A 16,253-nucleotide genomic window follows, 5' to 3' on the forward strand; every position below is an offset into this window, starting at 1 on the left:
AAATCACATAAATGAATTAAAACTGGTGTCCCTTGGTAAAAGTGTCAGAGAAAGCAGGAGGAGTTGGGGGAGAGTGAGGTGTAGGGGAGAGGAAACACTGATCATCTGGAATCCTGACACGTTGAATGACAGCTGCTGCAGAGATAGACCAGTTCCCAAGGGCCATACCTCACCGCTGTTTTCTTTGTCCGTTGAAAATGCACTGGTCAGGATTCAATAAAGTTGATTATACCACATTGTCACACATCAATTTTTAGTTACTCATATAAATAATTCACCTAAATAACATGTTTTTCAAACTCTGAATATGTTATAAGCAGATATATCGAAGCATCCATTTTCTTCAGTTGTTTATCTTTAAGAACTTAATCCATCTCTTTCCAGTTATATTTTTAAAATTTTCGAATTCCCCTATCTTTTAATCAGTTGCCTCTATTCATTATAATACTATTGCTGAAAATATTTTATAATCCACCAACCGCTGTCTGGATTGTAAATGGCTTTAAATAATAGTTCTGTTCCATTCAAGAAACTTTTGTAGATTTAAAATGTTCTGATAACCCAATACAAATGCTCTTAAAGTGAAAAACATGTAATACATAATTGTTTTTCGTCATTAACTCATTGCAGTTCTTTGAGACCCATCATTTTACTTCTTGGCGACTCAGGATGCAGTTCCTTCTCTGTCAGCTTTTTCCTCATTCTGGCTTTCTTCTGAGTCTCAAAATGGCTGGAGAATAAAATGCTTCCTCCGTTGTCCTTGGAGGAATGCAGGAGCTTCCCTCACCACCACAGAACAGCTTCTCTACTTAGGATCTGATTGGACATTCCTGGATCCCCTCACTGTGGTGAGGGAGGGAGAATGCCTCCATACTCACTGGCTTGGCTTGGACCTGTTGCCAAGCAGTGATTGAAGTGGAGTCAGCCACCCAAACCACAAGGCTGTTACACAGGAGGCCTAGGATGACTGCGCTCTCCAGGAAAATAGGGATGACCTCTTACATTTGTCTTGTAGCTCAAATGATGCCCAAAAGGACTGTATATCTAGAACATACACCACAAGATATCCATTTCCTTATTTCCTCTAATAGAGTTCTTTTAGGGAAGTTGAAAAGCAGGAATAAGATGATTAAAGTCAGACAGACCACAGATATTTAATGAAGACCTTACCAGCAGCCAAAGAAATGGAGCAGGTAGCGGTAGAGCAATAAGGAACAAGCATTTGGTGAAAACAAAGCAGTAGAGCTGAGTGCTCAGGAAGCTGCAGTGAAGGAGTTGCCCTGGTCACTAGTTCAGGCCCTGAACTAGTAGGAGTGCCTCTGCCACAGGGATGAATGACTAGGCTGGTCTCAAGCAGTTTCTTAAAATAGCTCCGTTATCTCAGTCCCCAGTAGGAGATGCCTTGTGTTTTAAGTATCTCTCCCAGCAGGTCCAAGCAGTAAGACTGAAAACAAGTGATAGAAGTCTTCAGTTTTATATGTATTTCAGATTTGAGTTGATCTTTTTGCTTATTTGGGGGTTGATATTTTTGCTCCTAATGAGTTGTGTTATAAAATTTATTTGTAAAACCAGGACTACGGAAAACTTGTTTCATATCTGTACCAGAGTATTTTGATGACTCTTTACATGTTAATGAAGGATATTTCCTTTTTCCAGGGAATGGATTTGTAAACTCCAGAGCTTCTCCAAATTTGATTGGAACTACTGGTGCAAACAGTTTAGGCAAAGTCATGCCTACAAAGTCTCCCCCTCCTCCCGGTGGCGGCAATCTTGGAATGAACAGTCGAAAACCAGATCTTCGCGTTGTCATCCCTCCTTCAAGCAAGGGCATGATGCCTCCCCTGGTACATTAAAATTTTCTTCACCTTAATTCTTTGAGACACATTTTATACAGCCAGACTATGTTTTCCTTTGGAATTTTCTGTACTGCCATAGAATCTAGACCCTTTCCTAATGAATGTTTCTATTTGAAGTTAGCGTTTGAAGAGGCAAAGCTATTTTAAATACACAGAAATCAGATTATAGAAAAACAGGATGTAAATATGCCGAGTGGTTATTTAAAATTAAAGCTAAATAAAGAGAGGCTGTTATGTGTAAGTTTAGTTTTACCAGGCAGGAACCTTTGCTCAGAGATCCCATCACCAAATTTATAAATTAAACCTGACTTAGGTGTTTCTTCTCTGTACTTTGTGTATTTTCAGTAATCAATTATACATGCTTTTCTGTAGGAGAAACACTAAACCAGGTTTTAGAAAATTCTACATACCAAAGAGAACCATTGCAGAATAGGGAACAGTGCATCAAAACTGAATGAGTTATTCTCCAAATAATTTTTGTTTATTCCTTCTCAGATCACCTTCCCATTTAATTCTGTAAAGAATACAGGTCTCTCCACCCCAGCCCTTAGCAATGTCTTCATAGTTCCAGCCTCATATGCTTTTTAATCCTATATTTATGAAGAAGAGTATATGTATCCCCTTTAGCCTCTTATAGAAAAAAATTAGAGTATGTTTTAAAACCATTCTTTGTATCACTGTTGTTTGACTAACAGTGTGATGTGCCAGGTGTCCTTTCTGCGGTGCAGCTGCTAAACTCACTATTTGATTTTTTCTCGCTAAGTGAAAGTTGATGCTGTCAGGCTTTAGATCATAATTCTATGTATGTATGATGCTTTGTAGATTCCCAAACATCTTCCTATGCATTGTCCTATTTGACTGTCAATTATACTGTAATTTTGGCTAGGTAGAGATGAGGAAACTAGTACTTGTCCAGGGTAATACAAAAGGGAGCCAGGACCAAAATCTTTTAAGTCAAGAAACAAACAAGGACTTTTTCATTTGGAGATAGAAGGCTGGAGACCGTGTGGCTCCCAGCCTTACAATGAAAATGAGTAGGACAGACAGGTTCACAGTTCTCCGTGGATAGATCGTAGTGATGAGATGTCATGGCAACCAAGTGGCCCGGGCTCTAGGGAGAGACAGAAACTGCAGGGAGAGGACATTTGAGCACTGACTTACCTGGGTAAGACACAGGTAATAAGAGTTAAGCTCAGATGATTGGTGGATTGCTGGAGGTCAAGTGTTCACTGGCAGGACAGTGGGAAACCTCTAGGGCTGTGATACAGGAGTCGGAGTTCTTTGATAGGCTTTTTCTCCGTGAACCCCACTAGGTACTCACAGAAGAGACTGGCGATACTCTGAAAAAGTCTGTGTAGCATACAAATGGGAGAGGGGAAGAGCAGCCACCACACTAGGGATAAAAAGTTTTGCCTGGGCCCTTTTCCCCTTTCTCTCCTATGGACCAGAAGTCTGTGAGGAGATGAAAAACAGAAGGTGTCACCCTGAAGGCACTGGTGACCTCCCATTGTATGTGGAGAAATGGAGATGGAAAAAGATCTCAGCCCATGGTGGAGGAGCAGGGCAGGGTGACCGAGAAGCACCGCGGCCTGGAGCACGGCACCAACAAGAGAAGGCTTCATACTGAGAATGGAGCAGTCACTGGGGAAAAAACAAACTGCCCCTGACAAATCAATGCTCACATCTTCCCAGAGGGATTTGAGGCCCATGGTGGATGTACTGAGGGTAACCATTGCAACAGTGAAGCTCAAACCCAGCCCAATTCCTAATTAAATGAACTCAAATCATACACTAAAGACCTAGCAAGAGGAAAGACCTGTAGGTCAGTGGCATTACCCAAACTGCAATACAAAGAGAAAGAAGAGTGAAAATAAATGGCGCAAACAACAGCAGAACAAAGCCTTCAAGAGCTGTAGACTTTTATCAGGTGGATTAACATGTTTGTAATTGGACTTCCAAAAAGAGAAGAGAGAGAACAGAGCAGAAGAAATATTTGGAGAATTCATAACAACACCAAGTAGGATAGGTACACACACATTCAGACTGCTAAAAGCAAAAGACAAAGAGGAAGAATCTTAAAGGCAGCCAGAGGGAAGAGACAGAACAAAGGTAAGAATTTATAACATACTTCAGAAACTACACAAGCTGCAGAACAGCGGAGTAACAAAGTACTGAGATCCAAAACAAAACCCCCTCAACCTAGAACTCTGTATCCAGCAAAAATATCTTTCAAAAATGAAAGAGAGAAACTTTCTCAAACAAAAAACCTGGAGGATACATTGCCGGCAGACCTACTGTACAAGAAATGCTAAAGGAAGTCCTTCACAGAAGGAATATGATACCAGCAAAAACTTGGATCTATACAAAGCAACAAAGAACAATGGAAATGAAGTAAATGAAAATAAAATAATTTTATAAACATTTTATTTTAAATGTTTACAAAGATTACAAAGATAGGATAGAAAGCTCTCCACACCCAATTTCTCCGATTGTTGACATCTTGCATTAGTATGGTAACACTTGTTGCAACTAACAAGTCAGTATTGATACACTGTTATTAACTGAAACCATACTTTATTCAGATGTCCTTAGTTTTTAACTGCATGTGTTTTCTGTTTTGGGATCCCATCCAGGACACCAGGTTACATTTGATAGTCATGTCTCCTTAGCCTCCTCTTGGTTGTGATAGTTTGTAAGACTTTCCTTGCTTTAATGACCTTGACAGTTTTGAGAAGTACTGGTCAGGTATTTTGTAGAATGCTCCTCAGTTGGGATTTTTTTCTCATGATTAGACTAGGGTTATTGGTTTCAGGGAGGAAGGCCATAGAGGTAAAGTGCCATTTTTATCACATCATATCTATCATTATCGGTAATTACTATTGATGGTAACCTTGGTCATCTTGCTGATGTAGTGTTCCATGGGTTTCTCTGCTGCAAAGTTACTCTTCTTCCTTTCCAAACTGTCCTCCTTGGAAGGAAGTCCTATGCAAGGTCCATACTTAAGGAGTGGGGAGTGAGGCTCTACCTCCTGGAGGGCAGAATGTCTACATCAGTTATTTGGAGTTCTTCTGCACAGGTGACTGATCTGTTCACTTTCATTTATTTAATAATTTATGTTAATATGGACTTATGGACATTTATACTTGGGGTTATAATACTCCTAAATGCTGTGAATACCTAATTTTACCAATACTGTCTTATTCTTTTGCTCACATTGTTCTAGCTTTAGCGATTGAGGACTTGTTGGGTGGTTCCTGTGCCTCTCTCACACAGTCATCCTCATGGGGTTTTTTTGGTGGTGGGGAGCATGGGGGAGTCGCTTGGAAATTTTTCAGGTAGTACAAAATGCTCTAGGCTCATCCTATATATTTCCTGCCCCAGTGCTAGAACCAGGCATTTCTCCAAGGAACCTTGGTTCCTTTTATTGGAGAATGGTATTAGAAACCAAAATCTGGGCATTTTCCTTTTTTAAAATTGCTCCAAAAGATCACCAGCTTTCTAAGCAAAAACAGTGGGAATGAATTTTGTACTTATAGCACATGTAAAAATAAAATACATGGGCAACAGAAGACAGAGAAGCAAATCGTAAATACACTGTTATAAGCCCTTAACCTACACCTAACGCGATACCTATTTGAAAGTGAACACTAGAGAAAACATACCATACAAACATTAACCATAAGAAGGCCAACATAGCCATAATGATTCCAAACAATGTAGAGTTTACAGTCAGGAATATTACCAATGATAAAGAAGGACAGCACATAGTCCAATTTCCAAGAAATATCTTTTTAAAAAATTTTTTTTAATGTTTATTTTTGAGAGAGATGGAGTGTGAGTGGGGGAGGGGCAGAGAGGGAGGGAGACACAGAATCTGAAACAGGCTCCAGGCTCTGAACTGTCAGCACAGAGCCTGACACGGGGCTCAAACCCACGAACCGTGAAATCATGACCTGAGCTGAAGTCGGACGCTTAACTGACTGAGCCACTCAGGTGCCCCTGTTTGTTTATCTTTGAAAGAGAGAAACAGAAACACAGAGTGCAAGCAGAGGAGGGGCAGAGAGAGAGGGAGACACAGAATCCGAAGCAGGCTCCGAGCTGTCAGCACAGAACCCAACTTGGGGCTCAAACTCACAAACCTCAAGATCATGACCTGAGCCGAAGTCAGACGCTTAACTGACTGAACCACCCAGGCGCCCCAAAGAAATAAGTATCTTTAATGTATATGCACCTAACAGAAGACCTTCAAAATTTATAAAGCAAAAACTGATAGAATTAAAAGGTGAAATAGAAAAATCCACAACTGTACTTGGAAATGTACGTAAGTACATGAGTATGCCTCATGATAAACTCCTCAGTGAAATACTGGTAAATAATTTTCATCAATGTGTAAAAAGGGATAGTGTATCAAAACCAAATGGTTTCATCCCAGGAATACAAAAGCTGGTTATATGAAAAATCATCCATATAATTCACTGTAAACAGAATTCAGCGTTTATGATAAAAACAAAAATTTTTCAGCAAACTTGGAAAAGATGGGAACGTCTTTAACCTAATGAAGAACATCTACAAAAGTCCTACAACTAAGGTGCTTAATTAAAATAAAGGGAAAATACTGTATTTTATTAATTTAGGAACTAGGCAAATGATGTCTGTTCTCACCACTCATCTTCAGCATTGTACTAGAAGTCCCAGACAGAACAGTAAAGCAAGAAAAATCACTAAAATGTATACATTTTGGGAAGGAAGAAATGAAACTGTCTCTATTCACAGAAGACATAATTATCTATGTAGAAAAGCATAAAGAATCTGTAAAACCAAAAAACAAAACCCAGCCTCCTGGGACCAGTCAGTGAGTTTAGCAAGGTCATAGGGTACAAAGTCAATATATAAAAATGGATTGTATTCTTATACTAACAATGAATAACTGGAACTTGAAATTTAAAAATCCCATTTATATAGCACCAAAAATTAAAGAAATACCTAGATAGAAATCAGACAAAATGTGTTCATGATTTGCATGCTAAAACCTAGAAAACAGTGTTGCAAGAAATCAAAGGCTTTTATGAATAGGTACATTATGTTAATGGATTTGAAGACTCCGTATCGTATGTCGCTTATTCCTAAATTGATCTATACATTAAACTAATCCCAATCAAAATCACAGTAAGCTATTTTGTAGGTATCAATAAACCAATTCTAAAATACATATGGAAAGGCAAAGGAACTATAATAGCCAAAAGTTTTGAAAAAGAACAAAAATAGGAAGATACTACCTGGTTTCAAGAGCTGCTATAAAGCCATGGTAATCAAGAAGGTGTGGTACAGGCACAAAGATGGGCACGTAGATCACTGGACAAAACAGAGAGCCCAGAAAATAGACCTACACAAATACGTTCAGTTGGTTTTTGGCAAAGGCAGTAAAGCAATTCAGTGGAGAAAGGATAGTTGCTATAACTAACTCTGTTGGAACAATTCAACATCCATATGCAAAAATAAAATCTCAAAGTAGAACTCCTACCTTATACAAAAATTAACTCAAAATGTGTCATAGACTCAAATGCAAAATACAAAAACCCTGAAACTTCTAGAAGAAAACATTGGAAAAAAACAATACACCACCAAAAGCATGGTCCATAAAGAAAAGTTTGATATATTGATGCTTATCAAAATAGTTTCACTATCAAAAAAGTTTAACTCTGTGAAGGCCCTATCCAGAGAATAAAAATATTAGGAGAAGCTGTTTGCAAATCACATATCCAGTAAAGGACTTGAGTCCAGAATGCTACAACTATACATCTATTAGAATGGCTAAAATTTTTAAAAATAAAATCATAGGGAATATAGTCAGTGATACTGTGACAGCATTGTTTGGTGACAGATGGTAGCTACACTTGTGAGCACAGGATAGCGTATAGAGTTGCTGAATTGCTGTGTCGAACACCTGAAACTAATGTAACATTGTGTGTCAGCTATACCCAAGTAAAAGTACCCAACAAAACCAAAATACTAAAAACACCCAAGTTCTGGCGAGGATGCAGAACAGCAAGAACTCTCCCACATTCGTGCTTGGAATGCAAACTCATACACCACTTTGGAAAACAGATCAGCATCTTTTTATGAAGTTCAGTATATACTTGTCATACAACCCAACAATTCTCTCCTAGAGAATTTTCCCAAGTGAATTAAAACTATGTTTCTACAGAAATCAGTATTTTTCATAGTTGCCAAAACCTTTGAAGACAACCTAAGTGTCCTTCCAGCAGATGAATGGGTGGATGCTATACACACTGTGGAACATTCAAAGGAATACTGCTCAGCAATAAGAAAGGATGAGCTATTTATTCACAGCAGTATAGATGAATCTTAAATGAATTTTACTAAATGAAAGAAGTTGGATCCAAAAGACTACATAGTATATGATCCCATTTACATTTCCTTCTGGAAAATGCAAAGCAGATGAGTGGTTGTTGCCAGGGATGGAGAGAGGAGTTGACTACAAATTTGAGGTGAATTTTTGAGGTAATGGAACCATTCTGTGATCCTGTGGTGTTAGATGTACGTATGAGTCAATGCTTGTGTTAAAATCCGTAAAAACTATACAATACATAGAGTGACTTTTACCATATGCAGTTAAAAGCCAGGATTCCAGGGGAATTGAAGACTGAATGCAGACCGTGACATGTGAATATTAACTGTATCACAAGTGGGTGAGATGATGGCACTGAAGGGGATGAGGAAGAAAAGAGCTCCCAGTAACTTTGGACATTGTTTTATTCTAGGTAGAACAAAAAAATTGTAGGAAATCATTGAGTTCAAGATAGTAAATTTGTTACACACTCAAAACAGTGAATACGTTATAGATAAAGCCAGATTTCTCATTTTTGGGGAAAAAAAAGTTACAAATAAGCAAGGTGGGTGTGGGGTTGGGGGAGGCTACAGTGAACCTGTGTTTCTGGGTTGCAGTTGGAAGTTTCAGTGTGGTTTTTTTTTGACATATATAGGTAGAGAAATATAAATGTATATACACATGAATAGTACACATCATACGTTTCCTAGCTCTGTCTGCTGATAGGCCCTTGAAACAGTGACACCTGGTAACTGAGTACAGCTAGTGCTGGATCTTTGTCTCTAAACATTCTCCAACAAAGGGAATCAGGACTCCTCGGAGAAGTGATTGTAGAGCTGGGGTGACGAAAATTCAAGATGAGTCAGGTGCCAGAGGATAAGGAAGTGCAGGTGAAAAGGTCACAGGAACCAGCCTTTCAGAAGAGTTCCCAGTGGCCAAAATGAGAACAGTTTAAGTAACAAAATAAGTAATAGATTTGGATTATTACCCAAGGAAAAAAAATACCAAGTCTATTACTGATACGAGTAAATTATTGAATAAATGAATGGAGAAGGGACAGCTCTTCCTTAGAGAAGAATTCTAATTAACATATGTGAACAGAAAGAGCGAAATAGCAAATCATTGTTATAACACTACAGTACAGAGACCAGGCCAGGCAAGGTCAACGGATGTTAAAATGAGTGAGCAAAAGTTTAAGGAAAAACAGGGTATTTTCACATCCTCAAAATGTCTCTCCCCAAATAAGTGTTGATTACAAAGGAAAGGTGGTGATTTTTGCAGTGGGGAATGCTCGAAGATGTAACCGTAACCGGGCAATCAAGCTTGACATCACTGGTAATGAGATGGCATGTCTTCTGATATGATGCGCTAAGAGGGTCACAGTCACCTTCTTTGGTATTCTTGCAAAAATCCACGCTCTTTATCTGAGAAAATAAAAGACCCACATTGTGGGACATTCAACAAGATATTCGACCAGTACTCTTCAAAGTTATCAAGGTCATGAAAAACAAGGAAAGATGGGAGGGAACTGTCGAAGACTAGAGGAGAGTAAGGATGCATGACAATTAAGGGCATATGGGACGCAGGATTTGGTCCTCAGTCAGTACAGGGACATTGTGAAGAAGACCAGGGAAGTCCAAGTGAAGTCTGTAGATTTCGTTTCTGCTATGGTCTTTTTATTAGTTTTGACAACTGGAACATGTTTCTTTGGAATGTAAACCTGGATGGGGGGTGGGGGGGAACTGCTGGGGTACAGTATGTGATGCTATGCTCTGTTTGTAGCTGCTCTCTAAGGGCAAAATTATGTCAGGATACAAAGTGAAAACTACATACATACATAACAAAGAAATATACTCTACCCTCCCTCCCCCCCTCCCCCCCCCCCCCCCCCCCCCCCCGCCAAAAAAAAGGAGTTCAGAAAAAACATTTAAGCATTTTGGATAGTCACCTTTCAGGAACAAGATGTGGAATGCCTGCCACTATTTTTCAGAAATGAAAACCATAGGAAGGTTCATTTAAGACTCAGAAATATGTTTATAAGAATTAGCAGTAAACTGCAGAATTTAAGGCAAAACTGCATTTAGGCATTTAGCAACTGGTCAGGATCGCTGGTCTTTTTTTACAGAGATCATGAAGCATCTTTGCAGAATACTCAAAATTTGCCATATAAATAATTTTACACCCTTTTTCCTGAGGTTAAAGTGAAAACTAATACATCACACACCCATAGTATTTTGATGTGAATCTTATCATTGGAGATGTGTAAAAATATCTATAACTAAACAGTTGAAGAACATTTTACCCATATTTGAAATAGCAGTTGTAGACCAAGTGATTATTTCTCAGAGTAGATGACCAGCCTCCCTGTTTTATAGTGTTTGCGGGTGAACTTGCTTTCAGATTGGGATTTCATGTATCAGTGGTGCCTATAAAGATACCTTCCATAGATTGACAAATTTGACTTACTCAAAGTAAAATAAGGAAAAAACTAGTTAGCAGATGATTTCTAGCCTAATGTTTTCTAGATGCTTAGGAGAAAAGGAGCGAATACATTTCATTCAACTCTTTTCTGGACATGATTTATCAGTTCACTTCTCTTCCAGTCTCATTTTCTTCATAAGTGTGGCTTTTCCACAGTGAAATTATATCTATGAAAATGGTATTTGCAGATGATCTATAAATCTGTTTTTTAAAATCGTTACTAACAAATGTTTGAGTTCTTATTGTTTCATAACACTGTGCTAGCTGCTGTGAGATAAGGAAACAAAATAATTTCTGCCGACCAAAGAGCACACATCTAGAAGATGAATAATGGACATGTGTGACACAGTGGGCTAGGGACGGGAGGATGAAGTATTCTCAAGATTTCAAATATAAACTGGTATCGTGATGAGGAACTCCTTTGACATACTGTTGCAGCAGCTGGCTGTGTGTAGGTGAGGCCATCATAGGAGCCGATGAAGCCTGGGGGGAGTGGTGTCTTTAAAGCCTGTCTTTCTTCTGAAATCAACTACCAGTGAAGAAACAAGTAATTTAGATTTGTATTCGTTGCATATATATAATCATCTCTTGAGAGTTCCAAGTAACTGCCAGTGTCCAAATAACATGTTTTTCTAAAGAAATATTTTATTTTTGAGTATCAACAGTCTTAGTAACTCTTGTATCCCTCTTATGTGCTGAGTACAGTCGGAGGAAGAGGAATTGGAGTTGGTGAGTGTGCCTGAAGGGAGTTACAAATGATCTAGAAAGTACTAATTCTCTTAAACGTTTTTATCTAATGAGTGTTCCCTTTGTTACATAGTTTTTCTTGTAGTTACTAAACACTGCAAGCACTTTGAATAACTGAACCAAGCTACTGGAACTACAGAGTCTGTCTCGTTTCTCTATGTATAATTGTATATCTTGACCCCTTTTGTTTGCTTGAGGGAACACTGGAACAGAGCCTTTAAAAACAAGAGTTGTCAATGATCACAAGACACTTGTTAAAGATTTTTTTAAGGAAAGATACAAAATACCGTATATAGTTCCCCAAATTATTAACATGTTTTTAGAAAATGACCTCACCCTCGAAGTTCCTCATATTGTAACACATGGTCTTGTGCCATTTCTCTTTCCTTCAAAAAGATGACATCATTTTTGGTGAGGTCACCTTTTTCAGCGTTGGAATTATTTCATACTATCTGAGATGATCTGAACCATAAGGGGGTTCCCTGTTTACTAAAACGAATGTAATTTACACAGATTTTATACTTTTGTCTAGCAGGATATACTCTGCTCTTAAAAGTAGCTATTACCTTTTTTCTAGAACAAATGATTTCTATTGGCTTTTCTTCTAGAAAGTAAATCTGACTAAAAAGAACTTTCATTTGATCTATTCTTTGGGAACTAAACTCCCAGATTCACAGAAATGATCATATGAATTCAAAGTCAGCTGCTAATTGGATATTTATAAGGTGGAAAAACTTGAAAATGTTTTAGTTTGTAGCATGGACAAGTGTTCAGATTGCATGAGAGCATGGGGGGAAGGCATCTGTTGGTTGTATTTGTATTTTATTATTACATATATATGCATGCTGGTGTGTTTTGCACAGTTTTTTTCTTTTTAGATAAGGTTGTCTGTGCTCTGTCCTTAAAATAAGAGGTCATTCTTTAACTTTGTGATCACTCACAGTTTTAGATGTGGTTTTCTATTTAGGTAAACTAAAATATATTAGTTTGCTGACATTGTGGTGTTGATTACATCATGTGTAGATTTGGACTTTCTTCTGGGGAAATACTTTATTTAGTGATACAGTAATGATTAGAAAACGGAAGTTTAAGTTTATAATTCAGTATAAAATAATTCATCTTAGACTAGTTACCTTAAGTTGTCAGGAGTGCTTCTTTTCAATTCTCTAGCAATATGCTGCCCTCTAGTGGTTTCACAAGTCGCTTACTCAGAAAAGTCTATGCCATGGAGATTAGGATCTTTTGATGGCTGGAACCAATATGTTGGTGTTCACTGTTATGCACGCATGTCCGTGTGCACACATACACACACACACACACACACCCCACCCCTTCTGGAGGTCATGCCAGGAAATTGCCATGGAGATGAAGCTCTGGCATGGATAGAACCAGGCCAAACTGGGTCATGCTGTGTTCTTTTGCCTAGTATTTGACTCTTGAATTTCCAGTGACCAAATCTTAGAACAAATTATATACTCCAAAGTATATCTCTACCTCAAAAATTCATTAAAATTATTAACTTGATGCTGAGATGAAAGTGTATTTCCCAGTTACCATAGAGTGACTTCCACATTCCTTAAAATACACCCCCAGTTACAGAATCTCAAAGATAAATTTCTAAATCTTTGTAAACTACAAAATGCAGAAAGCATAAAAGGTATTTGTAATTAAGAAACAAATACATAACCCGAAACTATAAACAGTTCATATCCTTTATAACTTATGCTGATTCAGACTCTATTAAATTTTTTTTGGTGTTTATTTTTGAGAGAGAGAGAGAGAGAGAGTGTGTGTGTAAGCGGGGGGGAGGGGCAAAGAGAGAAGAGGCAGAGAATCAGAAGCAGACTCCGTGCTGTCAGCACAAAGCCCGACTTGGAGCTTGAACTCACAAACTGTCAGATCATGACCTGAGCCAAAGTCAGATGCTCAACTGACCGAGATACCCAGGTGCCCCTTTTTTTAAAATTGTTTTTAATTGCTGAATCAGACTGTAAAACTTAATTAGTTTTAAATGTGGAGCTCTGTGGTCAAAACCAAAATAATAATTACAAACACCATCTATTAGCATTTAGGAAGTTGTTCAAATTGATTTGAACTCTCAGATATAATCATGGATGGCTCTGACCCAAAGTGAGGAAGGACGGACTGGTGCCTTGGGGCCTACACTAAAAACTCTTCTGGTAAGAGCCTGGCTACATAGATTCCTTGAGCAGCCTTGCTGTACTAAAACACCTTTACTTCATGGTAGCTCCAGGGGGCATACCTATGTCAGAAGGAATAAATATATTTTCCCCCCTCTTTTTTTGTTAACCAGTTATAGAAATCTTGGGAGGGTTTCTTGGGACAATAAAGATACTGTGTTACATCTGTATAGTACTTCAGTTACCAAAGCACTTCCCACCTATGATCTCAATAGAGCTTCACAAGGTAGGACTACAAGATCACTGTCTTCCCTACTGTACAAAGAGGTGCAGACAGGTTAAATGATTTCCCCCCTACTTAGGAAATAGTGAATTTGTGACAAAAACCCAGGTGCTATAGCCACATACTAAATGGTCTTTGTTAATTAGAATAGAAACTTCAAGACTGGGTTGAAAATACAAACTAAAAAGAAATAAACAGATCTGGATCTGAATCAAATGATCAACATTCAAGCATCTAAATCTGGCCAAAGGCCTTCATCTGATTACCCTTTGGAAATGGTGATAGAGAAAACCGAATCACACTCTTGAGTCTTCATAATCTTAAGGGCACTGAATTGTGGTTTTATTGATATGACTTAGACCCCCAAATGTCAGTTTTCAGGCTGTAATTTCATTTAAAATAATAATAACCCTGGAGGAGATATGCTTTGGCCTTCTTGTGTGCTGACTGCATGGATCAAGGAGTCTGTTCCTCTGATCTTCATTTTAGAGTGTTCCCTTAGGCCACTGTGGTGAGAAACTGCTCTGTCATCCCCCAACATGTACTGGAGTGGCCATCTTAAACTGACTTGATTATTCGATAGTTGATTTTTTTAAAAATTTTTTTTTTTTAACGTTTATTTATTTTTGAGACAGAGACAGAGCATGAACGGGGGAGGGTCAGAGAGAAGGAGACACAGAATCCGAAACAGGCTCCAGGCTCTGAGCTGTCTGCACAGAGCCCGACGCCGGGCTCGAACTCACGGACCGCGAGATCGTGACCTGAGCCGAAGTCGGCCGCTTAACCGACTGAGCCACCCAGGCGCCCCGATAGTTGATTTTTAAAATTCATTCCTGGTGTAGATAGAATACCACGTAGATGGAGTCAGTCAGCAAGCATTTAATTTCACTCCATTCACAGCTCTACCAAAAGTATGTTAGTCACAAGCTCTCTCTATGCAAAGCCTCTCCTTTCAGAAGAGTTGGGGACTGAGGGATGCCTATCCGAAACTACTGCTAAGAAATAGGTCACTGGGTGGGTGATGTTGACAGTGGAGGAGGCTAAGCACGTATGGGGGCGGGGTAAGTGGTGTGTGCACAGCGTGCGGGCACATCAACTGCAGGATCACTGGGAAGGAAATCTGAAAGCAAGCTGTACTTCAGCAAGCCAAGACTTAAAACCATGTTAACATGGAAATGCTGCAGCTATAAGTAGTTTTGATCCCTAAACTCATGGACTTACGTTGTCTGTATACAAATGACTTTTGCTCTCTTCCGGTCTTTAAAACCCAGACGTTTATTTCAGGTAGCCTGGCGGTTTTTGTAGCGCCATTGAGTCCTTATTTACGTTAATACATAAAAGTGTTATCACCCATAATGCAAGTTTCTGTTTTAAGGGTATATCCTCGACATCAATAAACTCTGAAAAAGACAAGGGAAAATGAATAGTTAACTATGTTCCTTGAAATTAAACATTTAGTTATTCCCATTAGTATTTTTAAAGATTTTTTTTTCACATTATCACTGCTTTAAGAAATGATGACATTCACATCATAAAACTGTGAAAAATGTCACTTTTAAATTGAATGTTATTTTTAAAATACTAAGTCTGAGTATAAATACTCAAATAATGACACTTTTTCTGCCCTCTCACAGAATACCCAGAGGATAAGCAGTTCTCAAGCCACTCAACCTCTAGCTACCCCAGTCGTGTCTGTGACCACCCCAAGCTTGCCTCCACAGGGACTGGTGTACTCAGCCATGCCGACCGCCTACAACACTGGTGAGCCTGCTCTCGTGCCTTTTGTGGATTTTAGTTTTGTTTTGTGATCAGCATGTGCTTTTGTGATTTTTTTTTAAGTATATTGATCGAAATAAATGATTTCCAGTGTTTTAGATTCACATTTGGATGTATTAAAAAAAACAAATACTAGCTTTGAAAAATGTACAGAAAATACATTGACTGTAGAATGGTTTCCCAGCATCGACCTTTACTTCCCCCTGACAAAGAAACAGGCGGCCGTTCTCACAGTTCCGGCCCATGCATCAGACCAAGGAGGATGGACTGTCGTCGTTTCTCATCGCACAGTCCCTCACTCTTCCCAGCTGTTGAAGGAAGAGGTTTTTCTCCTCATGCCGTGTTAGCCAGCTTGGGGAAGACGGAGCCTCCTTGCACTCGGGACCCCGCAGGGCAGTGGATGTGTCGCTGTGCCGGGCACGTTGTGTTGTCCTCCATGTGTTTGTGCCCCGGGAGCAAGACCAGGCCCTTTCTTGTTTCTCCTCAGAGCCAGTCACTCCCCTTTTGGGAGAGGAGCTTGACACCCATTTATGTTTATTTAGACGTTTCATTTTAAAATCCACTATTTCGGGGTGGTGTTAAGAAAAGCTACAACCGCTGCCCTGAGTGCAGGGGTGCGT

At 39.0% G+C, this 16,253-nt stretch overlaps 1 protein-coding gene across 14 annotated transcripts in view; it reads left to right on the forward strand.

The window, feature by feature from the left end:
• The window catches only part of MEF2A (myocyte enhancer factor 2A), a 167,542-nt gene that overhangs the window by 142,747 nt on the left and 8,542 nt on the right, over window positions 1–16,253 (forward strand). For 8 of the 14 annotated variants that reach the window (XM_045448773.1, XM_045448769.1, XM_045448770.1 and 5 more), the window contains 3 exons: window positions 1,657–1,844; window positions 11,392–11,415; window positions 15,492–15,618. In XM_045448773.1, coding sequence (XP_045304729.1) covers window positions 1,657–1,844; window positions 11,392–11,415; window positions 15,492–15,618 — 339 coding nt within the window. The remainder of the gene's footprint in view (window positions 1–1,656; window positions 1,845–11,391; window positions 11,416–15,491; window positions 15,619–16,253) is intronic. The other 6 variants (XM_045448777.1, XM_045448775.1, XM_045448772.1 and 3 more) reach the window with 1 other exon arrangement.

This window comes from Leopardus geoffroyi, chromosome B3 (assembly GCF_018350155.1).
Source record: "Leopardus geoffroyi isolate Oge1 chromosome B3, O.geoffroyi_Oge1_pat1.0, whole genome shotgun sequence".
NCBI lineage: Eukaryota > Metazoa > Chordata > Mammalia > Carnivora > Felidae > Leopardus > Leopardus geoffroyi.